At 47.7% G+C, this 27,395-nt stretch overlaps 1 protein-coding gene across 2 annotated transcripts in view; it reads left to right on the top strand.

Annotated features, from left to right (window-relative positions):
- GPAT2 (glycerol-3-phosphate acyltransferase 2, mitochondrial) overlaps nt 1–27,395 on the top strand; it is a 217,069-nt gene that overhangs the window by 73,992 nt on the left and 115,682 nt on the right. For both annotated transcript variants that reach the window (XM_069766604.1, XM_069766603.1), the window contains exons 2-7: nt 1,903–1,979; nt 4,888–5,001; nt 5,078–5,151; nt 6,733–6,843; nt 18,357–18,497; nt 19,334–19,433. In XM_069766604.1, coding sequence (XP_069622705.1) covers nt 1,935–1,979; nt 4,888–5,001; nt 5,078–5,151; nt 6,733–6,843; nt 18,357–18,497; nt 19,334–19,433 — 585 coding nt within the window. In that variant the 5' untranslated portion in view covers nt 1,903–1,934. The remainder of the gene's footprint in view (nt 1–1,902; nt 1,980–4,887; nt 5,002–5,077; nt 5,152–6,732; nt 6,844–18,356; nt 18,498–19,333; nt 19,434–27,395) is intronic.

Genomic DNA, 27,395 nt, shown 5'->3' with positions numbered 1-27,395 from the left:
CCCGCAGGGCTCCTCCAGTGTCCGTGTGCGCGCCCGCAGGGCTCCTCCAGTGTCCGTGTGCACGCCCGCGGGGCTCCTCAAGTGTCCGTGTGCTCGCCCGCAGGGCTCCTCCAGTGTCCGTGTGCGCGCCCGCAGGGCTCCTCCAGTGACCGTGTGCGCACCCGCAGGGCTCCTCCAGTGTCCGTGTGCACGCCCGCAGGGCTCCTCCAGTGTCCGTGTGCGCGCCCGCAGGGCTCCTCCAGTGTCCGTGTGCGCGCCCGCAGGGCTCCTCCAGTGTCCGTGTGCGCGCCCGCAGGGCTCCTCCAGTGTCTGTGTGCACGCCCGCAGGGCTCCACCAGTGACCGTGTGCGCGCCCGCAGGGCTCCTCCAGTGTCTGTGTGCACGCCCGCAGGGCTCCTCCAGTGTCTGTGTGCACGCCCGCAGGGCTCCTCCAGTGTCTGTGTGCACGCCCGCAGGGCTCCTCCAGTGTCTGTGTGCACGCCCGCAGGGCTCCTCCAGTGTCTGTGTGCACGCCCGCAGGGCTCCTCCAGTGTCTGTGTGCACGCCCGCAGGGCTCCTCCAGTGTCCGTGTGCACGCCCGCAGGGCTCCTCCAGTGTCCGTGTGCCCGCCCGCAGGGCTCCTCCAGTGTCCGTGTGCCCGCCCGCAGGGCTCCTCCAGTGTCTGTGTGCACGCCCGCAGGGCTCCTCCAGTGTCTGCGTGCACGCCCGCAGGGCTCCTCCAGTGTCTGTGTGCACGCCCGCAGGGCTCCTCCAGTGTCCGTGTGCCCGCCCGCAGGGCTCGTCCAGTGTCCGTGTGCCCGCCCGCAGGGCTCCTCCAGTGTCCGTGTGCCCGCCCGCAGGGCTCCTCCAGTGTCCGTGTGCCCGCCCGCAGGGCTCCTCCAGTGTCCGTGTGCACGCCCGCAGGGCTCCTCCAGTGTCCGTGTGCACGTGCAGAAACCAAGATTTCAGTTTAGGGCTCATGCTTGCTGTGAAAAAGCGAGAGCTGTCTATTTCTATCAGGGACGGTGAAAGATGTGCAAATCGAAGGGTGTAACGTTGCACCAGGACATTGACCACGCCAAGGGTGCACTGAAGTGCTCTCATTGGTATATGAATTAAAAGTGAATTTAAATTGTACGTTACTTGTATGTATGATTTTTATAGGGACTAAATCTGATAAACAAATGTTGGCAGAGAATCTGTCTCCAGTTTTTTTCTATGTTCTCAGAGCAGCATGATGTAGGGGCAGAGACCCTGATTCCAGTGGTGGATCACTTACTTTCCTGCTTGGTGCAGTTTGGATAGAATGCTGAGCTGTGTATGACCTCACCCACATTCCTGATTGGCAACTCCCTGTGTACATTGTCAGAAGCTGACAATTGCATGGCGGAGGAGCTACACAGATTAGCCTGACTGAGCTGCACATGAGACCTAGTCCTCTAGTGATAATCTGCTGATAAAACACTGATTGCATTGAAACTACAACACAGAGCCTAATAAGTGACACATTGCTGGAATCAGGCTGTCTGCCTCTACATCAGAATGAATAGTAAAAAACTGCTGACAGATTCCCTTTAGGTAACTGATTTTGCAGTTTATGGGTGACAGACTCTCTGTAGATGCTACTTATTTCTTTAGTTATTGCAAACAGCAGAACGTTTGTAAATTCTCTTAATGATCCTAATTAGTAATGGAGGGTTGAGTAACTTTATTTGTACCTGTATATTGTGGATATGCATTTCTCAAAGTGAGCTAACAATTGGAAAACAATATATTTTTAATTTAGATTTTTGATTTTTCTTTCTGCCATTACCTAAATTTTAAAGTTTAAACCCGTATCTACCCTAAAATACTGACATTTAATTGGACTTACATTATAGATCTTAAATCTTCTGCATTTGTGTTTTGTAATTTTTCTCATAGGATTACTGACTTGAAAAAGTTGTAGTTGTAAGATGATTTCGGAAGCATCGACACATCCTGCTAATGGGAAGACCATTGTGAGTGTTGTGTTAAAAATCTGCACTTTAGACATTGGTACAGAAATGTCAATTTACTGTGAAGCCCATCTGATGGCACAGATGATGCCGGCGGAGATCAGGATCTGGCATGTCCCTTTGTTAGCCGCTAGTGGAGTCTGGCAATGGCTCTCACAGAGAGCACGGCGATGTTGGATGGAGCAAACACTCCTGTGTGTGGGAGAGATGGCTGCAGGCTGAATAGTTTGCTATCCTTCAGCTGACGAGAGTGTATGGGTGGCACTTAAAGAGGACCTGTCATCGCCCCTGATTGATGGGTCACTTTATATTGATTTTAAGTACTAAATTTAAAATGCCTCCTTTATCCACAGCCTTGTCAGAAATAACCTGATTTGCATCCGATTTCTAGCGGTTATTCTCCTCTGTCCGCGGACCCAGGCTGGCAGATATTTTATTCTGCACCTTGCTGTGTTGGCAATGATGTAGCCTGTCTGATAATGTCATTTTAAGAGATCCCCCTCCCCTACCAATAAACACCCTTCACATTTGCTCCCACGATGGAGTTGTGCGCTATAGGAAAACATTGTTATTCTGTCACAAGTAACTTAAAGGGGTTGTCCTTTCAAAATCGATAAGTCTGCAGTCACTCTGTATGACTGCAGACTTATGAATCTCCCCGGCGCACGCACTGCAAGGATTTGCCGGTATGCCTCATCCCCCAGTAACCTCCCTTAACTTCCCTGCGAGTGGCAGTTGTGTATCGCCCTCCGAACTCCTCCTCCCGTCAGTTCCTGGATCATTTTGCCACCGGGCTTCCAAACTTTCTATACTGTGACATCCCCACTCTCATCATGGGGGACTTTAACATCCCCATTGGTGATCCCCTTTCCTTATCTTTTATCGCTAATTTCCTCCTTCGGCCTTTCACAGCTTACTAATTCTCCTACACATGAAGACGGGAATACTCTGGACCTGATCTTCTCCCGACTCTGCCCAGTGTATCACGTTACTAACTCCCCTCTTTCGCTCTCTGACCACAACCTACTTTCATTCTCTGTCAAGAACTGAAACCCTGCTCAGGACATCCCCGCTGTATACACTTATAGAAATACTAGCTGGTGGCCAGATTCTAAAGCATCGGGTATTCTAGAATATGTATTTATGTATGTATATAGCAACCACATAGTATATAGCACAGGCCACGTAGTATATTGGAGCCATGTAGTATATAGCAGACAAATACTACGTGGGCTGTGCTATATACTATGTGGCTGCTATATACATACATATTGTAGAATACCCGATGCGTTAATACAGGCCACGCAATATATAACAGTGGCCACGCAGTATATAACACAGCCCAAACAGTATATAACAGCCCACGCAGTATATAGCAGCCATGCAGTATATAACACAGGCGACGTAGTATATAACAGTGGCCACGTATTACATAGCACAGCTCACGCAGTATATAGCACAGCCCACGGAGAATATCACACAGCCCACATAGTATTTAACACTGCCTATGTAGTATATAGCAGCCACGCGGTATCTAACACAGCCCATGTAGTATACAGCAGTGTGGGCACCATATCCCTGTTAAAAAAATTAAAATTAAAAATAGTTATATACTCACCCCTGGGATCCACCGAAGCTCCGGCGATACGCGCGCGGCTGCCGCCATCTTCCGTTCCCAGGATGCATTGCGAAATTACCCAGATGACTTACCGGTCTCGCAAGACCGCTAAGTCTTCTGGGTAATTTCGCAATGCATCACCGGGAATGGAAGATGGCGGCAGGCGCGTGCGGCTTGGCGGACTACGGCGGGTGAGAATAGCAGGTTTTTTGTTTTTTTTTATGATTTTTAACATTACATTTTTTTACTATTGATGCCGCATAGGCAGCATCAATAGTAAAAAGTTGGGGACACACCGGGTTAATAGCGGTTACGGAGTGCGTTACACATTAACCTTGTGTGAGTGGTGACTGGAGGGGAGTATGCGGGCGCCGGGCACTGACTGCGGGGGGAGTAATGAGCGGCCATTTTCTTCCGGACTGTGCCCGTCGCTGATTGGTCGTGCCTGTTTTGCCGCGACCAATCAGCGACTTGGATTTCCATGACAGACAGAGGCCGCGACCAATGAATATCCGTGACAGAAAGACAGACAGAAGGACAGACAGAAAGATGAAAGTGATGAAGTTATGAAGAATTTGCAGTTATCATTGGCCCCAATCTCCTCCCTTTCCTGTCCTGACTCTACACTGAAAAGTTATAATGAAACACTGCAAAGTGCCCTGGAGGAGGCTGCACCACCTACATTTAGAACACCTTGACACAGGTGGAGACAACCCTGGCACGCGCTGCAAACACCTTTTCTCCAGCGGTGCTCCAGGTGCGCCGAACATCTGTGAAGAAAATCCAGTATGGCCAAAGATTTCATCCATTATAAGTTTATGCTTAAAACATACAACTCTGCCCTTAACCTTTCCAAGCAAGCCTACTTCAACACCCATATCAACGCCCTACAATCCTAAACGTCTGACACTTTTCACTCTCTCCCCAATCTAAGAGGAGAATGAAAAAAAAAAATTGATTCATGAGTCTGCAGTGATACAGAGGGACTGCAGACTTTTCGCTTTGTACTGGACAACCTCTTTAATAGTGTTTTCCAGGCAGACTATATTTATGACCTATCCGAACAGCTTGGCGCTCCGTTCTCTGTTCTCAGGTACTACAGCTCAGCTCCTATTGAAGTGAGTAAGAGCTGAGCTGCAGTACCCAGGAACAATCACTGCACAGTGTACAAAGCACGCAGAGTGGTGGGGGTGTCGTGTGTTGGATCACCACCAATCTGTTATTGATGCCCTGTCCTAAGGATAAACCATCAAGCCTGGAAACACCTTTATCCTTCTTTCCAATTCCTTTTAGAGTCGAATCTGTCCCTTTGGATTTGGGCAGAAGATAGAAACAATACGCCTTTTCCAAGGGCAGTATCGGCCATTTGTAGGGCAGCCATGTCAGTCCTGTAGTCCAAAAAGTATGGTAAGTGCTCAATCAGACTTCTGAACTTTTATTTATGTTAAACAATTTACAACGTCGGCTTTACTTTTCCCCGCAGGACACCTTCTTCTATAAGAGACACACACAGATGGGATTTCATAATGCCATCAGTATAACGGAGGAGGACAGCCGGTGCAGTATATACTAATACTTACGTTTGTGGAGAAGCTTAGATATGTCATATGCATGAAGAATTGTTTATGGCTTTCCAGGATTTGGCATCGATGGCCTATCCTAAGCATAGGTCTTATGTATTGGAATATTGGGGACTATCAAAACAGTAAAGGACCGCAGGATTCGCTGGTGGACCCCAATTTCTTCTTTGTAGTTCCTACCACAGTGCTGTGGTTTTATGAGGACACTCAAGCCCTTTATTCTAAACTCATGCAAATCCTTAAAGGAATTGTCCGTTACTCAGACAACCCCTTGTCAATCACTGTTTTCCGCACGTAAAATAATAAATAATACTCACTCCGGCGCCGTTGCTCTTCCGAGGCTCACGTGACATTGACTGCAGGCCTTGCATGACATAAGAATCAGCAGCCGCTTCACTTTACCCTCCTTCAAACAAATCCGACATCCAGAGAAAGTGAGAGGGCAGCCGCAGCTCAGTTCCTTCAGATGTTGGTTGTGGCCGAACGAGGGGAGAGTTCAGTTGCGGCACATTGGCTGCAGGGATGGCGTGACACAACAATGTCACATGAACCCCTGGAGAGCCAGTGCCGATGCCGCTGGTACCAGTGGGGAGTATACATGGTATTATTTTACTAGGGGAAAACTTAGGAATTGAGAAGGGGTTATCTGAGTTGTGGACAACATCTTTAAGGATTTATAGGACTTGGCCAGGATTAGAAACTAGGGGCCCGATTCATGATGGAGTTTTCATCAGATGTTTTTTCCTAAAACACCTTAAAATATTGCAGAATTTTGTATCTTTTTGACATCTTTTACATCATTTTCTGTCAGCTCTTCCAAAGTGGGCGAAGGTAGGACAGGGGCGTGTTGGAGCGTTGACAAAATCATCAAAAGTTGTGGCGTTACATACGTCAGAAATATTACTCCAGTCCCCAACTATGTGACATATCTGGCAGAGAAGCGCACCGATTGTTGGGTGTGCCTGTTCATTAAGTGGTGTGCGCCTCTTAATGAATTGGGTGCCTCTTACTCCAGCACACTTATCATTAGACTGGGGAGCACAACTCCAGTCTTACTGAATCTGGTGCAGAGGATTTGCGTTTTTTCATAGCAGCACTATGTCTGTCCATGACTGTTCGTGGTATTGCTCTTTAGTCCCACACACTTGTAATGCTATGAGCCGCAATATTAGACGCAGCCCATGAACAGATATGTGGTGTCCAGAGGTGGAGAAAATGTTCTTTTTTTTATACTTTTCCTATCCTGGCCAACCTTTCTGGATGTGTTCCACCCATAAATTGTGTCCTCCCGGGTGTATTGTACTCCTGGCATATTATTACTGTAGAGTTTCAGAGTTACAGGAGCTGAGCAGCTATTTCTTCATTTTAATGTAGCTGGAAGTTCTGCGGAGCCATAATTTTAGCATGTGCATATGGCGGGCCTTCTGTGATTCAGTGACCGGCAGGAGGATCCATTGCTATGCAGATAAATATAATTTAGGCGCTCTGTTAGGACACTTCTAACAATCACCTGCATCAAGTACTGCTATTTTTTCTTTAATCCTTTGGTAATGTGTAGGTATCGTGGCTGGTTAGTCAGAAGATTATGCCATGTTGTCTTTATATGGGAAAGGCCGGCAGATCAAGAAATCTCTTCAGAATGGTCAGAGAAGATTTGGAAACATCCCAGGTAGTCTCATTATAATTTCTTTGCCTTTTGAATGTTATTTCTGAACAAGGAAGAATGGTTGATTTGTAACCATTGGCACCCCGCTATTGCGTCATTTGGGGGGTCGATGGAAGTCCCTGCTTTGTTATCCACAACCAAGCCATTTAAATGCCGCTGTTTGTGATTGACAACAGCATGTAAATAGTTAAATAGCATAGATTAAAACGATATTAAGTCAGTATTGTTGCAGACAGATGCCAGCTATATAGTCATGGCCGAAAGTGATGGCATCCTTGAAATTGTTCCAGAAAATGAAGTATTTCTCCCAGAAAATTATTGCAATTATACGTCTTGTTATGCACATGTTTATTTCCTTTTGTGTGTTTTGGAACAACACAAGAAAACAGAGATAAAAAAGGCCATCATTTCCCACAAAACCCTACAAATAGGCCAGACAAAATTGTTGGTACAGCAATGACTATGCGGAATATGATGGTGCTATTTAAGAAATGCATCTACTATATAATTGCCTAAGGGTCACTTCCGTCTGTCTGTCTGTCTTTCTGTCTGTCTGTCACGGATATTCATTGGTCGCGGCCTCTGTCTGTCATGGAAATCCTAGTCACTGATTGGTCGCGGCAAAACAGCCACGACCAATCAGCGACGGGCACAGTCCGTAAGAAAATGGCTGCTCCTTACTCCCCGCAGTCAGTGCCTGGCGCCCGCATACTCCCCTCCGGTCACCGCTAACACAGGGTTAATGCCGGCGGTAACGGACCGCGTTATGCCGTGGGTAACGCACTCCGTAACCGCTGCTAGTCACCCTGTGTGTCCCCAAACTTTTACTATTGATGCTGCCTGTGCAGCATCAATAGTAAAAAGATCTAATGTTAAAAATAATAAAAAAACAAAAAACCTGCTATCCTCACCCTCCGTTGTCCGACGATCCGCTCGCGCCTGCCGCCATCTTCCGTTCCCTCCGATGCATTGCGAAATTACCCAGAAGACTTAGCGGTCTCGCAAGACCGCTAAGTCATCTTGGTAATTTTGCAATGCATCCTGGGAACGGAAGATGGCGGCAGCCGCGTGCGTATCGCCGGAGCTTCGGTGGATCCCGCCGGGTGAGTATATAACTATTTTTTATTTTAATAATTTTTTTTTAACAGGGATATGGTGCCCACACTGCTGTATACTACGTGGTCTGTGTTAGATACCGCGTGGCTGCTATATACTGCATGGGCTGTGCTATATATTACGTGGCCACTGTTATATACTGCGTGGGCAGTGTTATATACTATGTGGCTGCTATATACTGCGTGGCCAGTGTTATATACTGCGTGGCCAGTGTTATATACTGCGTGGCCTGTGTTATATACTGCGTGGCCTGTGTTATATACTGCGTGGCTGCTATATACTGCGTGGGCTGTTTTATATAGTACGTGGCTGTGTTATATACTGCGTGGCTGCTATATACTGCGTGGGCTGTTTTATATAGTACGTGGCTGTGTTATATACTGCGTGGCCACTGTTATATATTGCGTGGCCTGTATTAACACATCGGGTATTCTACAATATGTATGTATATAGCAGCCACATAGTATATAGCACAGGCCATGTAGTATTTGTCTGCTATATACTACATGGCTCCTATATACTACGTGGCCTGTGCTATATACTATGTGGCTGCTATATACATACATAAATACATATTCTAGAATACCCAATGCGTTAGAATCGGGCCACCATCTAGTAATATATAATAGTATCACTTCCATAAGCCTTGTACAGTCATGGTCAAAAGTGTTCGAACCATTGAAATTTTCTTTCCAGAAAATAAAGTATTACTCCCTGAAAATTATTCCAATGACACATGTTTTGTTGTACACATGTTTATTTTTTGTGTGTGTATTGGAACAACACAAAAAAATACTGAGCTAAAAAAATCAAATTGGACATAATTTCACACACAGCCTCAAAAAAGGGCCTGACAAAATTATTGGCACTTTTCCAAAATTGTAGCTAAATAACTTTGATTCAAACATGTGATGCTTGTTCAAACTCACCTATGGCAAGTAACAGGTATGGGTAATATGAAAATCATACCTGAAAACTTTATAAAAAGGGGAGAAGTTGTCTCAATCTTTCCATTGTGTGTCTGTGTTGAGAACAGAAAGCGGAGAAGAGAACTGTCTGAAGACTTGGTTACCAAAATTGTTAAACAGTATCAACAATCTCAAGGTTAGAATTCCATCTCCAAAGATCTTGATGTTCTTTTGTCCACGGTGAGCAACATAATCAAGTTTACAACCCATGGTACTGTAGCTAAGCTCCCTGGACGTGCATGGCAGGTACTGTAGCTAAGCTTCCTGGACGTGGATGGCAGAGAAAAGTTGTTAAAAAGTTGCAATGCAGCATAGTGGATAAGGAGTCCCAATCAAGTTCCAAAGAAATTCAAGCTGTCTCAGGGTGCATCATTGTCACCTCGAACTACCCGTCGACATTTGAATGAAAGGCTGTGGCAGGAGACCCAGGAGGACTCCACTGCTGACACAGTCATTAAAAATCTAGACTGCAGTTTGCAATAATTACGTTAGTAATCCAAAATCCTTCTGGGAAAGCATCTTGTGGACAGATGAGACCAAGATAAAGCTTTTTAGTAAAGCACATCGTTCTACTGTTTACTGAAAATGGGAATGATGCCTTCAAAGAAAAGAAAACAGTGCCTACAGTCAAATATAGTGGCGGCTCAAAAATGTTTTGGGTTGTTTTGCTGCCTCTGGCACTGGGTGCCTTGACTGTGTGCAATGCATCATAAAACCTGAAGATTACCTACTTATTTTGGTTTGCAATGTAGTGCCCAGTGTTAGAAAGCTGGGTTTGCGTCATGGGTCTTCCAGCAGGACAGTGACCCCCAAACATACATCAAGAAGCACCCAGAAATGGATGGAAACTAAGTGCTGGAGAATTCTGAAATGGCCAGCAATGAGTCCGGATCTAAATCCCAATGAAAACCTGTGATCTTAAAATTGCTGTTCGGAGAAGACGACCTTCGAATAAGAGAGACTGGAGCAGTTTGCAAAAGATGAGTGCTCCAAAATTCCAGTTGAGAGATGTAAGAAGCTTGTGGATAGTTATAGGTAGCGATTGATTGCAGCCATTTATTCCAAAAGGTGTGCAACCAAGTATAAAGCTGAGGGTGCCAACAATTTTGTCTGGCCCATTTTTGGGGCTTTGTGTGAAATTCTGTCCAATTTGCCTTTTCCTCTGTTTTTTTTTTTTGTGTTCCATTACACACAAGAAATAAACGTGTGTATAACAAAGCGTGTAATTGCAATAATTTTCTGGGAGAAATACTTCATTTTATGGAACAATTTCAAGGGTGCCAACAATTTCGGCCATGACTATAACACGTATGTCGGCATCTTTTGTACAAAAAGAAAAAAAAAAAAAAAAAGAGCATGAACCGCACATCCCAAAATCATACGTTGATCTAAAGCCGCTAGGCAAAAATTTATATACTGAACATGAGGTTTTCAGTTTAACCTTCTGATCAGAATGTATGAAGCCCACTGCCACTTCACGGCAAACCTCGTAGTGGGTCCTATCGCCCTAACGGAGCGGAGCCGTGCGGCGACCACCGCCACAGCGGCCATGCACCAGCAGGGCGGACGGCCTGTTGCCCCACAGCACCCATGCTGCGAGACTGAGCCCCCATGACTCCAGACTGCGCCGCCCCACCAGCACAAAGCCACAGCAACAATGGCCGCCACACAGCACCAGCACCAAAATGAAAGGAGCACTTAAACTCACCTTCCTCCAGCTCTTCAGTGAGAGCCAAAATGGGCTAGACCCCTTACTTTGCAGTCTCCTGCTAATTCAAATCACCTGTGCCAAATGGGAGGAGTGCTGGTCCAAGAAAGAGACAAGAACATGCTTTGTACAAAAAGAAAAAAAAAGAGCATGAACCGCACATCCCAAAATCATACGTTGATCTAAAGCCGCTAGGCAAAAATTAATATAACTGTGTGCTCCTTTCATTTTGGTGTTGGTGCTGTGTGGCGGCCATTGTTGCTGTGGCTTTGTGCTGATGGGGCGGCGCGGTCTGGAGTCATGGTGGCTCAGTCATGCAGCATGGGTGCTGTGGGGCAACAGGCCGTCCGCCCTGCTGGTGCATGGCCGCTGTGGCGGTGGGCGCCGCATGGCTCCGCTCCGTTAGGGCGATAGGACCCACTACGAGGTTTGCCGTGAAGTGGCAGTGGGCTTCATACAGTCTGATCAGAATGTTAAACTGAAAACCTCATATTCAGTTATATTAATTTTTGCCTGGCGGCTTTAGATCAACGTATGATTTTGGGATGTGCGGTTCATGCGGTTTTTTTCTGTATGTCGGCATCTGTCAGGCATGGTGCTGGGTTAGCTCCTGAGCCTGCTCCATACATTCACACCAAATGTAGGAAGTACTATTGTGTCCTATACCAAGAAAGCTTACTTTATAAAGCTGCGACTTATTCCACAGTGTAGGGCATACAGTCCAACATAACATGTGGTATTCCTTTTAATATATACCTTTATATACATTTAAAAAATGGAGTAGCAATGTATATTCGCCGCTCATGACCTTGGGATTTTCCATTTTTCCGTGTTCGTTTTTCGCTCCCCTCCTTCCCAGAGCCATAACTTTTTTATTTTTCCATCAATATGGCCATGTTAGGGCTTATTTTTTGTGGGACAAGTTGTACTTTTGAACAACATCATTGGTTTTAGCATGTCATGTACTAGAAAACAGGAAAAAAATTCCAAGTGCGGTAAAATTGCAAAAAAAAGTGCAATCCCACACTTGTTTTTTGTTTGGCTCTTTTTCTAGGTTCACTAAATGCTAAAACTGATCTGATATTATGATTCTCCAGGTCAGTACGAGTTCGTAAACACCAAACATGACTAGGTTACGTTTTATCTACGTTTTATCTACACTTTGCAAAAATAAAAAAAATTGCACCATTTTTCAATACCCGTAGCGTCTCCATTTTTCGTGATCTGGGGTTGGTTGAGGGCTTATTTTTTGCGTTCCAAGCTGGCGTTTTTATTGATACCACTTTTGTGCAGATACGTTCTTTTGATCGCCCGTTATTGCATTTTAATGCAGTGCCCGCGGCGACCAAAAAAAAGGAATTCTGGCTTTTCGAATTTCTCCTTTGCCTCATTGGGGGACACAGATCGTGGGTGTATGCTGCTGCTGCCACTAGGAGGCTGACACTAAGTGATACAAAAAAGTTAGCTCCTCCCCTGCAGTATACACCCTCCTGCTGGCTCTCAGCTAACCAGTTCTTGCTTAGTGTCCGTAGGAGGCACACAGACTGGTCTGCTATTCAGACCCCAAAAACTCTTTCTACCTTTACAATGGACGAATGGGGCGATGGATTCTTTCATGTTCCGATCTCCCCGAACCAGCAACAGGCGAGCACGGGAGTTTTACCTCTCCGTATCTTCTGCGACGTGGGAAGCCACTACCTGAGCTGATTCTAGGGGCGACGGGCCCCTACAAGGGCACCGATCTCCCCCCTCCCTTTTCAGACGAGCACTGGAGTGTCACCTCCAGTATCCTCTTCTGCAGCCAGGCCATATTACCGGACATTTTGCCCTGCCCATCAGGTTTTACCCTCGGCTGTTCAGAGGCACTTGCCAGTGTGGCGTCCGAGCAGCCCCCACTGCATCACCACTATTAAGAGGATGGTACAAGGAGGCGGACAGTTCCGCTCCACCTCCAAAGGGACGATGGATTGAAGACTTTTCTTATCCCTGCACCGTCCAAACAGCAGCAACAGCACAGGATCTCTTTCTTTTCTGACTTGCTGAACAAAGCTGCAGACTGGGGTAAGTACGCACAGACAGCATAAAAGGGACTAGCGTTCCCTGTTTTGTTTAATGCTTACGACCTACAATCTCTGGTCTTAAAGGCGCATGACCAACAAGTGACTGGCAATCCCTGGTCTATAAGACACTCACCCAGCATTTCCTGGTCTTAAGGGTACATGACCACATTCCCTGGTCTTAAAGACGCACGTCCAATAGTCGCTGGTTCTATAGGTACATGTCCAGTTTTTTCCCTGGCCTTAAAGACACATGACCAGCATTCCCTGGTCTTAAAGGTTTCCTAATTTAAAGAGACTCATGACCAGTGTTTTCTCTGCTCTTAAAGTCATGCCCAGCCAGAAGCCGGCCGCCTTTAACAGAGTACTTCGCTCAAATGAGCACAAGAGCCCTCCACTGCCGCCAATCCCAGCTCTTCCCAGAGTACCTAGCTCCCCTAAGGGGCTTCGCATCTGGCGTAATCCATGACTTCTCTGACAAGAGATTGAACCCTCAGGTTTGAAGTGCTCCCAAGACCAATATACATAGATTCTCCCCTACATGGGAGCTTTAGGCTTGCAGGGGCCACATGTATTCTAGAGGAACAAGACTGCGCATATGTATCAGACATCGCCTTGGATCTGGACTTATCATACGCCAGAGCCTCAGAACAGGATCGATTCGCCCATTTAGGCCACAATTTCTGTAATTTGACAAGGTCTTCCTCTAGAATCACCCAGGGTCCCTCAAAAACGGAAACCCTTAGGCTACGTTCACATTTGTGTTGTTGTATGTTGCGTTGGCGACGCAACGCACAGCGCATGCAAAACGCATGCAAAAACGCATTGGTTTGTGACGCATGCGTCCATTTTTGGCTTGATTTTGGACGCAAAAAAATGCAACTTCCTGCGTCCTCTGCACCCTGACGCTTGCTCCAAAAATGCCGCATGCGTCACAAAACGCAAGACAACGCATGTCCATGCGCCCCATGTTAAATATAGGGGCGCATGATGCATGCTTCGCCGCGGCTGCGCCCGATGCAACGCTAATGTGAACGTAGCCTTAGTAGCGCATTTGCAATTTTCCTGGACAGCGAGCATTCGGATAAGCGACTCACTGGCGAGCACCATGGTAGCGCAATGGTAAACACCAATGAATGGACTTGCTTTAGAAACAGACTCTTCTTCAAGCGTCATGAGATGCCATTCCTGGTTTAACTGTTTTTTTTTAAGGGCGACGGGTCCTTCAAAGGACACCGATCTCCTCACACCAGGACGAATGAGCACATGGAGTTTTGTCTCCACATATACTCTGGGCGACGGGTCCTTCAAAGGATTCTGATCTCCTCACACCATCGTCAAATGAGCACATGGAGAGTCGCCTCCTTGTATACTCTGGGCGATGGGTCCGTCAAAGGACACCGATCTCCTCACGTCATCATCATCAAGTGAGCACATGGAGTGTCCCCTCTACGTATACTCTGCTACCACCGGGCCTGATGTCAACCCGGCCCTCCAGGGGACTTGATCCCTGTAGTAGTACAGATGCCTTTCTTTTTGACGTCCGAGCAGTTCCCCTCTGCATCGCTACTATTTAGCGGATGATGCGAGGAGGCGGACGATTCCTCTCCAACCTCCCTGTTAAGAGGTTGGTTGATTAAGAGTTCATCCTTTTTACCTCTCCACGTTCAAAGACGGCAGCAACTCAAGAGATGGGTTCTTCTCACTGGCGGATGCAACCGCGCACTTCGCTACCTGGCGCCTACCAGTTTTCCTCCCCGATGGATCATGTTTTAAAAATGCCATAGACTGTCAGACAATGACTCGTTCCGTCTTGCAGCATCGAGTTCAGCGCTTTATCCTTCCTTGGCCCACACGGGTTACCAGACCAATGGTCTACTGGTCGGACACCTTAGCTTCTTTCATTTACAAAAAGATTGAGTAGTGTCCGCAACACATAGGAGTGTCCTATGTACAATATGCTACACACCTCACCATAGGGTGCTTGGTCTATAAAGTTTTTTGTTACTGATGGTTCCAGTGTTGGTCTATATTTGTTTGTTTCAGATCAATTATCTCTCCTCCGGAGACAGTACAGCGGGCCATTCGAATCTCTTGAGCGGGAGGCTTTTCTGGTGCATGCCTCTTTGAATGCGGCTAGTTGCGCGACGCTGTCTGCATCGAATCCCATTTCATTCTGCTTTATGGATCAGAGAACAGAAGCATACTCTGCGTTTAAAAAAAAAAAAAAAAAAAAAAGCCTCTGTCATCACTCCCTTACAGAGTGGTCGCTTATTCGGTAAATAATTGGGAGTGTTCCCCACGTGGGCACAAAGGATAGCAGGGTCCTATGGAGCCAACCAACAGTGGAAGGGTTGTCCAGGACAGTCTAGATCTGAGGGATCTTGGTTCCAAAAAGAGGACCGAAAGGTAAGACCGATCCTGGAACTTCTAACAAGCTTCAAAAAGGTCATCCTCCTTTGGATGGAGTTCCCCCACTCTGCCATCACTTCAATAGGAAAAGCTGTAGTTTTTTCCTGGCATCCATCGACATTCGGGATGCTTACCTTCACAAGTCACGACCTTGCCCTTCGGCTTTGCTGCTGCTCCCAAAGTGTTCGCCATTTTCATGACGGCTGTCATGCCCCTCTGGGTGCGTGGCCGTTCTCTCCTATCTGGTCGACTTCCAACCGTCCTTCCAGGATTACGCTGAACCTGTCTATGTACAGGGTGGAGCGCGGTAATTTGCTGATTTGGGAATGAAATAAAAAAATTACGATCATTAGAAAAATTTATTTTATATTTTAATTATACTGAACAGTAATGGAATTTTTAAATTACATGGTTTTAAATAGTGTATCTGGCAAATGTCGACCTTCGCTATCCACACACTGCTGCATACGTTTTCTGAAGTTTTCATGAACTCGAACAAGCATGTCCACTGGTATTCTGCCAATTTCAGCTTCAATATTGTTCCTTAGGTCTTCCAAGGTGTTGGGACGGTTGATATACACCTTAGACTTCAGGTAACCCCAAAGGAAAAAATCGCATGGGGCTAAATCTGGTGAGCATGCTGGCCAGTTCACATCTCCCCTCAAAGAGATAAGCCGTCCAGGAAACATTTGCCTCAAACAATTCATGGTAACCCTCGCTGTGTGTGCAGTGGCACCATCCTGTTGGAACCATGTATCCTCTAGTTCCATTGCCTCAAGAGCCGGCTGAAAATAATCCTGTATCATAGACAAGTACCGTTCGGAGTTCACAGTTATGGCACGACCATTATCCTGAAAAAAGTAAGGACCAATGATGCCTACTCGTGATATGGCGCACCACACAGTGACGCGGTCCAAATGCAGAGGTCTCTCGTGAACTTCTCTGGGGTTTATTTCACTCCAGTAACGCATATTTTGTTTGTTTACACACCCACTGAGGTGAAAATGTGCCTCATCAGAAAAAAACAATTGCGTCACGGGGTATCGTTGCTAACATGTCTTCACAAGAGGTCCGCCGTGTCAAATAGTCCCATGCTGACAAATGTTGGACCACGCACATTTTATACGGGTGAAAATTCAGTTCATCATGAAGAATCCGGTGGAGAGAACGTCTTGAAATGCCAAGAGCAAATGATTGCTTCCGAGCAGAGCGTTTCGGAGATTGCAGTACTGCTGCTCTAACTCTCAACAATTGATTGCCGTCCAGGAACACGTCCGCGTGGAGGAACAGCGAATTGTAAACGAAAAGCACGCTGCACTGCAATGATCGAGTGGGCATTTGAAAAATACGCTTCAACACAAAATGACCTCTCCTCACGTGTCCACTGCATGATGGCAACTGAAAGGCAGAGGAATACAAATCTCCCATCAGCCACTGTAAGCCACACCCACTCTCCCCTCTCTTCGACCGACAGTGCCGCCACAGCATGCAGTGCAAAAAAGCAAATTACCGCGCTCCACCCTGTACATATGTACCTTACGATACCCTTCCTCACCTGGGCTAGCGGATAGACTCAGACAGGTCTTCCTCGTTTCCAGCCCAGCAGATATCCTTTTTTAAGGACGATCCTGGACACCTCCAGAGGGTTGGAGTCCTCCCTTGAAACAAGGCCGTGATCCTTCAACAGGGAGCCCCCGCACTTGGTCACTCATCCCCTCTATCTGGGCCGGAATGGCCATCAGGCAATTCTGGCAAATGCCAGAACGGCCTGTCTGGTCGTGGGCTATCTCTTCTGCTGCGTCGTTAAGACGTGGGTTCTCAAGACAGGGCTGAATTTTCAGCCCCAATCGGTACCTGCCCTCATTCCATCCGAGTTGCTATGAGTATCCTTCAGTAGAATAATAGCAATGGAGGCAGTTCCCTTCGCTCCGCTTGTTTTTTTCTACAGGTCAAACAGGTTGCAAAAGGATAATCTTTGAGCGTCTTTCTCATCCGGGGAAGATCCCTTCTTCTGGTAAAATGGTTGCTAGTAACTACGGAGCGTCCTAGCTCAAGACCTCTGGTTATTTCGGGAATCCAGTCTCCCGATCAGTTCTTTCTGGGGATCCCAACGGTACCTCTGCGCCTGCAGCAGGCCCAATGCTCTCTGGTAGGTCTCCCCATCCAAATTCAGTTGGATATTATCACGGCTGTGCAATACATCTACCAGGTACACGTGGTCAGACACCTTGACCTATGTACCTCACCCGCTCTGATGGGCCGAGATCTATCATCCAGTGATCTCGGTAGTACTCATTCCAGGAATACAGCTCTGGGCGGCAGCTTCTCCTCAGCCGCTAGGATCTCGCCTCAAGTGAGTGGGAAATTCATCCTGAAGTCTCCCAACAGGTCTACCTTCACTGGAGCACTCCAGATGTAGATCAGATGGCATCCAGCCTGAACACCAATGTACTCCAGTTCATGATTTGGCTTCGAGACCCAATAGCCATCGTTGTGCATGCTCTGGTTCTTCTATCATACCAGCTCCTTCACGCCTTTCCCACTAGTTCCGAGGTTGTTTAGGAAACAGGAAGGCCCCAGTGATCCTGGACATCCGCGTTGTCCAGGTCAATTCAGACAAGTCTTCGGAGCTGGTCGCCCTGTTCCTTCAGATCGTTTTTAAGTAATGATGGCCACTCGTTTTTCTTTACTTAGCTGCTTTTTTTCTTGCCATAATACAAATTCTAACAGTCTATTCAGTAGAACTATCAGCCGTGTATACGCCAGACTTCTGCACAACACAACTGATGGTCCCAACCCCATTTATAAGGCAAGAAATCCCACTTATTAAATCTGACAGGGCACACCTGTGAAGTTAAAACCATTTCCGGTGACTACCTCTTGAAGCTCATCAAGAGAATGCCAAGAGTGTGCAAAGCAGTCATCAAAGCAAAAGGTGGCTACTTTGAAGAACCTAGAATATAAGACATAACAGTCTTTCACACTTTGTTTCACACTTTTTTTTTAAGTATATAATTCCACATGTGTTAATTCATAGTTTTGATGCCTTCAGTGTGAATGTTCAATTTTCATAGTTGTGAAAATACAGAAAAATCTTTAAATGAGAAGGTGTGTCCAAACGTTTGGTCTGTACTGTATGCTAGAAGCTCCAAAAATAGGGCTTAACGTGACGCCAGAGCCTTATGTTTGTGCGAATCTTACCCCAATAAGCTAACTGGTACATGTGCAATTCTCCATATGTCTCTCTCATTATAGGATCCAATCTGTCCTACAGAAAGAAGAAGCAAGTAATAATAAATCTACAGATTCAGCCAGTGCTCCAAGTAGTGAAGGTCACAAGGAGGTGCTACAGATTTTGGGGCATATTCAAAAGTCTCTTTCATCCAGTCTCATAAGGTAATGGAGAAATCAATAATGTTTACTGATATATTTCATCCTTATCGGCAGACAAGCAGTTGTGTTTCATTAGTGTCCTAACCTCTACAAGTACATTTCACTCTCTGGCCCCCAAAACCCAAACTATAACCCGTGGATCAGGTGTCATTTATACGGGATGCTACCTTCTTTATCCTCATTGTATCTTCTAATGATTTTAGAGAGCAAAAATGCAGCTCCCTAATGTTCCTCCAGGTCAGGAAGCCACATGATTTGTAAAAATTCTGAGCCTCCAGAATGTTATTTTATGGGCTGGCAGGCCTTGCTAATAATTTTATACATGTTTCTTATTTCAGAGTCACCATATCTTCATGTTTAAAATGGGGTTGATACAAAATGATTTGTCAAATCTGGTGCCGAAGAAAATAATTGATCTGCACACACCTGACCTCAGCACCATCTTTATAGTGTTTTTAATAGCTTTGTATTTAATTGAAACGGCTTTTTCAAGGCAGAACTTACAGACCAAATCTGGGCCCCCCATATCTAAGCCCCCTGTGGCCGGCAGATGTGGAGTAGGTTGCCTTGTAAAAGTAACTTGTGACATAATGGTCATTGGTCGTGTTCGTTGTACTCCCTCCCAGCACCTGATCGCTGACAGTATGGATGTTTTTCTCTCTGTTGCTGATCATATCATATAAATGGTCTGTCAACTGCATTATGGCTTTATTGCATTAACACTTTGGCCTTTCAGTTTACGTAGTTTGATGGAAATATTTGCTCAGCATTACTGTTAAAAGAACAATTGCTATAGAAATTGTTGTCCATTGTAACACATCTCCATACTTTTCCCCTAGAATAACACGTTTGACACTCCTCAAGTTACTTAATCGATTATACATGAATCTTCAGCTCCAACATGGACAAGTGGCCACGCTTCATGAAGTATCTGCTGCGGTGAGACACCCATAGACTACATGCAGCTTTTATAGGTCCAGTTAATGAGAGTTTTGCAGAAGATTTAGAGAATAACCTGTTAAAGAGGAAACATTGCAATTGATCGGTCACTTTAGGATGGCAAACGTTGTACTGTAAGGTAACACTTTTATTTCTCTATCGCCTCTCATTGGGGGACACAGGAACCATGGGTGTATGCTGCTGCCACTAGGAGGCTAACACAATGCACAAAAAAAGTTAGCTCCTCCTTTGCAGTGTACACCCCACCAACTGGCTTTATGCACTTCAGTTTTAGCTTAACGTACCGTTACACTAAACGACTTACCAACGATCACGACCAGCTATACGACCTGGCCGTGATCGTTGGTAAGTCGTTGTGTGGTTGCTGGAGAGCTGCAGCGACCAACGATCAGGGGAACGACTTCGGCATCGTTGAAACTGTCTTCAACGATGCCGAAGTCCCCGGGTAACCAGGGTAAACATCGGGTTACTAAGCGCAGGGCCGCGCTTAGTAACCCGATATTTACTCTGGTTACCATTGTAAAAGTAAAAAAAAAAAAAAAACAGTACATACTTACATTTCCGACGTCTTTCACGTCCCCCGCCATCAGCTTCCCTGCACTGACTGTAAGCGCCGTCCGTAAAGCAGAGCACAGCGGTGACATTACTGCTGTGCTCTGCTTTACGGCCGGCGCTGACACAGTCAGTGCGGGAAGCTGACGGCGGGGGACGTGACAGACATCGGAATGTAAGTATGTACTGTTTTTTTGTTTTTTTTTAACTTTTACAATGGTAACCAGGGTAAATATCGGGTTACTAAGCACGGCCCTGCGCTTAATAACCCGATGTTTACCCTGGTTACAAGTGAACACATCGCTGGATCGGCGTCACACACGCCGATCCAGTGATGACAGCGGGTGATCAGCGACCAAAAAAAGGTCCTGATCATTCCCCACGACCAACGATCTCCCAGCAGGGGCCTGATCGTTCGTCGCTGTCACACATAAGGAGATCGTTAGCGTGATCGTTGCTACGTCACAAAAAAGCGTGACGTTGCAACGATATCGTTATGTGTGAAGGTACCTTTAGTGCCAGTAGAAGGTGGACACAGGTCTTTCATTAGACCTTTATCTACCTCAATGTGCGTCGTTTTCCTTTCAGATTTTCCAGAGGGATACAGGGTGAACAGTCACAACTGTAGTCCCACAATGCGGACTATGAGTACGGCGTGTACTGCCACCCCCTATCCTCAAAGATCCCTCAGCAGGTCCATGATCCTAGCACACAAGCGTGCTCAGAAGTCTGGTCCTAGCTCCGTCTCCCACGCACTCGCCCACCAGAGCCTGTCAGTTGCGGAGACGAGGACGTCCATCACAGCTCCCTGGACGTCTCATTCCTCTTCAGGTTAGTAACGGCGTGGGATGTTTAAGGTGAGTATTTTCTCCATCCCATCCCAGATCATTCAAGGGGGTAAGTATACAGAGGAAGAAAGGTGAGTATTTTCTCCCCTGTCAGCTAGTAGCCTAAATCCTTCTAAGAGTGGGACTCGGGGGTTTTTGTATTGGGAAGGCACTGTGTCCAGGGCTCTTACCTCACCATGGATCTTTCTTCAGCTTCCCTTGTGCGGAAAGTTCCCCCTTTCTCAGTATGGGTCCACCAGGGAGGGGGTTCATTGCGGCGGTAGCGCCGAGGCATTGTAAGGTCTCTGCGCCGTCTCTCCCCCCACGGCGGTCACCGGGCTCTAATCCAGCCAGGCGCAGTGCCTCTGCCCCCCGCTCTCTCCTTCGAGTGGGCTAGCCTTGCAGGGCCTCCACGGCTTCCCTTCCCGCCGGCCACCGGGGGATAATTTAGTCCCCGGCTTCTGTCGGGGCCTAGTGCAGCGTTTCGGCTCTGCCCCCCGTCCTCTTTCCGGCGGGCTTTTCTCCCGCCCGTCTTCCCCCCGTTTCCGGCGCTTAGCCCCGCCCACTCCTCTCGGCCTCAGCACAGACTGCGGCCGGCGCCATCTTTGTACCCTCATTCGTGCAGCTTCAGCGCCGGCTGCTTTCGGCGCCTCTTAGCTCGTGCTGCGGACTTCAGAGTGTGGATCTTTCCACTGCTTCATCTACAGTCACCATTCCCGGTGTGTGGACCCAGTGATGATTCCTCCTACAGGACCTGCTTTCCCTGACGACCTCCTCCATCCTCTACAGCCGAAGCTATCCACAGGACATCTGCCGTGAGTAGCTCTGCACTGCAGACTAATACCCTTCCTCTGCTTTAGTCAGACACCTTTTGTGCTCTCCTTGTAAGGGCAGGTTCCCCTCAGGTCAGTCCTCTCCCGCCTGTCAGGACGGCATCAATCCCACCGTACCCACAGCTCAGGAGCCCCCATCTGCCCCGAGTGAGAGTGAGGCCCCTATCCCAGGGTGGGCTTCCTCTCTGTCTCAATCTGTGGTGGATCTCACCAGGGTATCCCAGACCCCGGCGTCCATGCTTGATAAGTTGCCCTTGCAGACCTGCGCGGTAGCCAGCGGGTCACAGGAAGCCCCGTCTGAGCCTGCCAAGATAGGCCGTAAAGGGTCCAGACGGGAGTGCCGTTCCGAGTCCTCTTCCCGTTCCATCTCGCCTCACGGTCCATCTCAGCGGTCAGTTTCTTCCCGGCCTCTCCCCCCCGAGTCAGGCGAGGCATTCTCGGACGCACCTTCAGAAGGACGTTTTGGAGCTGCATTCTGACCAAATTGCTAACATGAGGGATATGGTTCAGAGCCTCATTTGAGCAATCAACCAGACCTGTGGCATCAAAGATTCCTCTACGGAATGCGCGGATCAGGCGTTTTCGTTTAGACGGTCGAAGCCACCTTCCAAGGTCTTCGCTTCTCACCCTGAATTTGAGGAGGTCCTGACGAGAGAAAAAGAGAATCCGACCAGACGCTTTCAGAGAGGAAAGTGCCTTGGCGTTTTTATATCCTTTTTCTCCGGAGCTCACCGCTAATTGGACTGATCCTCCCTCGGTTGATCCTCCAGTTTCCAGGCTGTCCACCAACACGGTCCTTCCGCTATCTGGCAGAGCATCTCTGAAAGATTCTAACTATAGAGTCATAGAATCCTTTGCGAAGTCAGCCTTCGAAACAGCTGCGTCTCTTTTTGCCCGGCCATTGCTTCCACTTGGGTTTCAAAATCCATATCCAAATAGGTCAAACAACTCCGTCGGGGCATTCTGGACGGGGCCCCACCTGGACAGCTGGCGGAGCATGCCAACCAGATTTCTCATGCGGGTGAATACTTGGTCTCCGCTTCCCTGGATGCCGCGTCTTTTGCGGCTCAGGTGTCCAGCAATGCTGTTGCCATCCGTCGGACCGTTTGGTTCAAGGCCTGGCAGGCGGATTTGTCTTCTAAAAAGTCCCTTACCAGCCTGCCTTTTCAGGGTTCGCGTCTCTTTGGTTCTAAGCTGGACCAAATCATTAAGGACGCCACCGGGGGCACAAGTCTAAACCTCGTCGCCCTCCTTCTAGACGGCAATTTCGGTCTTTTCGTCGCTTCGCAGCGTCAAACTTCTTTTCCCAGCAGCAACAGAGGCCATAGGCACGTCAAGAGAAGAAGACTGTTTCCTTTAGACGCACTCCTTCCTGGTGCTCTCGCTACTCCCAGGGTAGATCCTCCAGGTCTAGGACTGGAGGATCCACCTCTTCATGACTCACGGCAAGACCCCAGCCCACTTCCCAGGCTGGTCTGCCGTCTCCTCTTCAGGGACGTCTGGATCTCCTCAGTAGAGGACGCATGGGTCAGGGAAGTTGTATCCTCGGGATACAAAATAGAGTTCGTTTCACGACCCCGGGATTGTTTCTTCGAATCCCGACCTCCAAGAGACCCCGCTCTAGTTCCGGGTTTCTTCGCAGCCATCGCTTCTCTCCTCAAAGCCGGAGTAATCGTTCCCGTCCCAGAAGAAGAACGGTTCACAGGTTTCTATTCCAATCTTTTTGTGGTACCGAAAAAAGAAGGCAATGTTCGTCCCATTCTGGATCTCAAATTGCTGAACTGGAGAGTTAGTCTGAGACACTTCAGGATGGAATCCCTTTCGTTCAGTAATTGCTTCCATGGAGGCTCGAGAATTTCTCTGTTCCATATATATTCAGGACGCCTACCTCCATGTCCTGATATTCCCGGGACATCACCAATTCCTGTGCTTTGCGGTGCTCCAGGACCATTTTCAGTTCGTCGCTCTGCCGTTCGGTCTCGCAACCGCTCCCAGGGTTTTCACGAAGACCATGGCGGCGCTGGTAGCCATCTTGAGGGTCAGGGGACTAGTACTTTTTCCATACCTCAACGACATCCTCATCAAGGCTCCGTTCTTTTTCTCAGGCTCATGAGAGCCTGTCCATCGTCCTCGACACCCTAGTCTGCTTCGGGTGGCTTGTCAACAAAATGAAATCCTGTCTTGTTCCTTCCCAGCGCCTCGTTTTTCTAGGCATGCTTTTCGACACTCGTCAGACCAAAGTCTTCCTTTCCAAGGACAAGAGATTCATGCTTCGTCGGGACGTACGCTTGCTTCAGGGTCCTCGGCTTCCCTCCTTCCGATCGGCCATGAAGGTTCCGTTGAGGATGGTAGCAACATTGGAAGCAATTCCCTTTGCCCAATTTCACTCACGACCTCTTCAGCAGGCCATCCTGTCACAGTGGGACAGGTCTGTCTTGTCCCTGGATCGTCCGATCCGACTCTCTCCCCTGGTCAAACGGTCCCTCAACTGGTGGCTGACGTCACCTCTCATCTCCCAGGGCAGGTCCTTCCTTCCAGTTCACTGGCAGGTGGTGACGGACGCCAGCCTGCTCGGCTGGGGCGTGGTGTTTCGCCACCTGACTGTTCAGGGTCGTTGGTCGGCGCAGGAGTCATCTCTGCCGATCAATGTCCTCGAGACTCGGGCCATCTTTATGTCCCTCCGCCACTGGGAAAGGATTCTCAGGGGCCTACCAATCCGAATCCAGACAGACAACGACACGGCTGTGGCATATGTCAACCATCAGGGGGGGACTCGGAGCTCCTTGGCCGAGGTATCCAAGATCCTCCTCTGGGCAGAGGCAACGGTTACGGTGATATCCGCGGTGCATATCCCCGGTGTGGACAGTTGGGCCGCTGACTTCCTCAGCCGGGAGGGTCTTGCGGCAGGGGAATGGTCCTTGCATCAGGAGGTCTTCCATCAGATTTGTCTTCGATGGGGGACTCCGGTTGTGAACCTCACTACGTCCCGAATGAACAGGAAGGTTCCTCGGTTCGTCTCCAGATCTCGCGACCCTCTCGCAGTGGGCGTCTACGCTCTGGCCATTCCTTGGTCGCAGTTCGAGCTCCCGTATCTGTTCCCACCCCTTCCCTTGCTTCCCAAGCTGTTGAAGAAGATCAAGGCAGAGGGGGTGCCGGTCATTCTGATCGCCCCGGATTGGCCCAGGAGAGCTTGGTTTGCGGAGATCGTCAATCTTCTCGCGGACGCCCCTTGGCGCCTTCCAGACAGGCCCGATCTGCTGTCGTAGGGTCCGATCTTCTCCAAAATTCTTGGTCGCTCAGTTTAACGGCGTGGCTGTTGAGACTGCAGTTCTAAGAGAGTCCGGCCTTTCGGACCGGGTGATTCACACCATGATCCAGGCTAGGAAGCTTTTGTCTTCCAGGATCTACTATCGTACCTGAAAGGCTTACGTCCGTTGGTACGAGTCCAACCGCGTTTCCCCTATGTCCTTTTCCCTGCCCTCCGTTTTGGCCTTCCTTCAGGTGGACTGGATTCGGGCCTTGCTCTTAGTTCCCTAAAGGGCCAGGTTTCTGCGCTCTCTATCCTTTTTCATAAGACGTTATCTTCTCGGCCACAGGTTAAGACCTTCCTGTTCTGTGTTCTATGACTGTTCTCACGTTTACAGTTCTCATGTTTGTGGATATGTTTCAACCTTATTATTTTTCTCCTACTGCTTTCTCACTAACTGTGTGCATAATGCCAGTCGGTGGGGTGTACAGTGCAGAGGAGGAGATAACTTTTTTTGCGCATAGTGTCAGCCTCCTAGTGGCAGCAGCATACACCCATGGTTCCTGTGTACCCCAATGGAGGCTCCAAGAAACAGATTTTACGGTAAGCAACCAAAAATCCTGTTTTTCCACTAATACAGAGGCTCATGTCGACATACTGCAGGCAAGGGGAAAAGGTTCTTGATTCTCCAATAGATTCCCTTTACCCCGTTTTAAGTTGTTAAAAAATTCCCAACACCTTAATTGTTTCTTCAAATTTATTCATGCAGCAGTCTCCAATGGGGAAGAATTACTGTTAAGTAAAGATACAACTCCTCAAAGGCCCCCATACACAGTCGAAAAAAGTGTCATGCACAGTGTGGGAAGACTAAGTGCAAAAAAAGGGGAAGGGGAGAAGGAAGCCCAACCGCTAGGGAAAGGGGGAGTGGATACCCTTAGGCAGATCTAATAGCACCCTGCCTCCCCTATCATCCCTATATTAGTTCCACACCAATCGCCAAGCAGGAACCTAAGCCCTGTATATCCCTAGAGCTAGGCCCTGAATAGGGAAGGGGGTTGAGCACTGGTCAGTCCCCACTGAGCACTAAAGGTAATAAGAGAGACAAGGGGGAAACAACTTTATCTTGAGGAGACTCAGTGAGGTAACACCAAACATCCTCCAACAGCATCAGAGAAGGAAGTAAGCCTTCACAAGGGGAAAATGTGAATATCACCTGAAGCAGACTGGGAGTCTATAAACACCTTGGTCCAGGTGTGTCAATTAGAGCCAAAGGGAGGTTGTCACTGGGGCCAAAAGTTAGAAGGATTAAGAAGGTGTCTGCAATGCCAAACGCAGAGATTTCTTGCCGCCAGATGCAGAGCGACTGTCTGTAGCATCTGACACACCCATGACATATAGTACATATTGGGGCATTCAGATTCTGCCCCTTTGCACTGACACATGATGATATGGGGGGAGGGAGGGTGGGGCAAGGTCCTGCTGTCGGAAATTCAGCTGCTGATCCTATAGATCTCTCTGGAGATAAACTGAAGCCATTGGTGTCTGACAGTGGCCCTCTCACCGAGAACTCGGACATGCTTGGCTGAGCTGGGCAATCCTGTATATGGGGGGTCGGGAGAGATAGCTGTGAGCCAAATTGTTGTTCAGCTGACAACTGTCTAACGTGTATGGCTAGCTTTACTCTCGTAGGCTCCTGTAAAAGTTTTTTTAGGCTCTTTGAAACTGTATGTTAACTTGATTGTTGGAGCACATGGATTTCCCAGGTATTATTATTATTATTATTATTTCTTTTTGGCGCACCATTTTATTTATTATGCTTTGCTTATATACTGCCATCATATTGTGCAGCGCTTTACCAGCATTATCTTTGCAGTCCCCATCTAGATTTTTGCTTTGTGTGGGAGGAAACTGAAGAATATGGAAGAAACCCACGCAAAAACAGGGAGAACATACAAACTCATTGCAGATGTTGTCCTAAGTGGGATTTGAACCCAGGACCCCAGTGCTAACCACTGAGCCACCATGCTGCCCAATGATTCCATGGTGCTGTACATGGGAAGGGGTTACATAGCTTTTTTTTTCTAACAGTGACAGACTGGTACAGAGGGGAGAGGCCTTGCCCTTGTGGGCTTACAGTCTATAGGTATCATTGATCTTTGTGAAGGGAGTTTGCCTCGGGTTATTGGGTTTTCTAGTCCATTTCATTTGGCACAGATGATGACCTTGGGTATATAGTGGTAGCTTCTCCTATCAGCTACTCCCATTTTGCAGACACAGAGTTAAACCTGTTTCACCTTGTGTATATACTTAGCAGGGACATTTTTTTTTCTATTTTCCTTTTAGGCTGGTAATACTGGGTTGACCAGATTTCTCTGATACCCTATTTGGGGGGTTGTATAGTGAGAGCTGACCCCACTGTTATCTGCGCTACCTGTTTTGAAAGAAAGGAGGCACAATGGAGCACCACAGTCCCTGTGACTTG

This window comes from Ranitomeya imitator, chromosome 4 (genome assembly GCF_032444005.1).
Source record: "Ranitomeya imitator isolate aRanImi1 chromosome 4, aRanImi1.pri, whole genome shotgun sequence".
Taxonomy (NCBI): Eukaryota; Metazoa; Chordata; class Amphibia; order Anura; family Dendrobatidae; genus Ranitomeya; species Ranitomeya imitator.
This window is presented reverse-complemented; position numbering and strand designations above follow the sequence as displayed.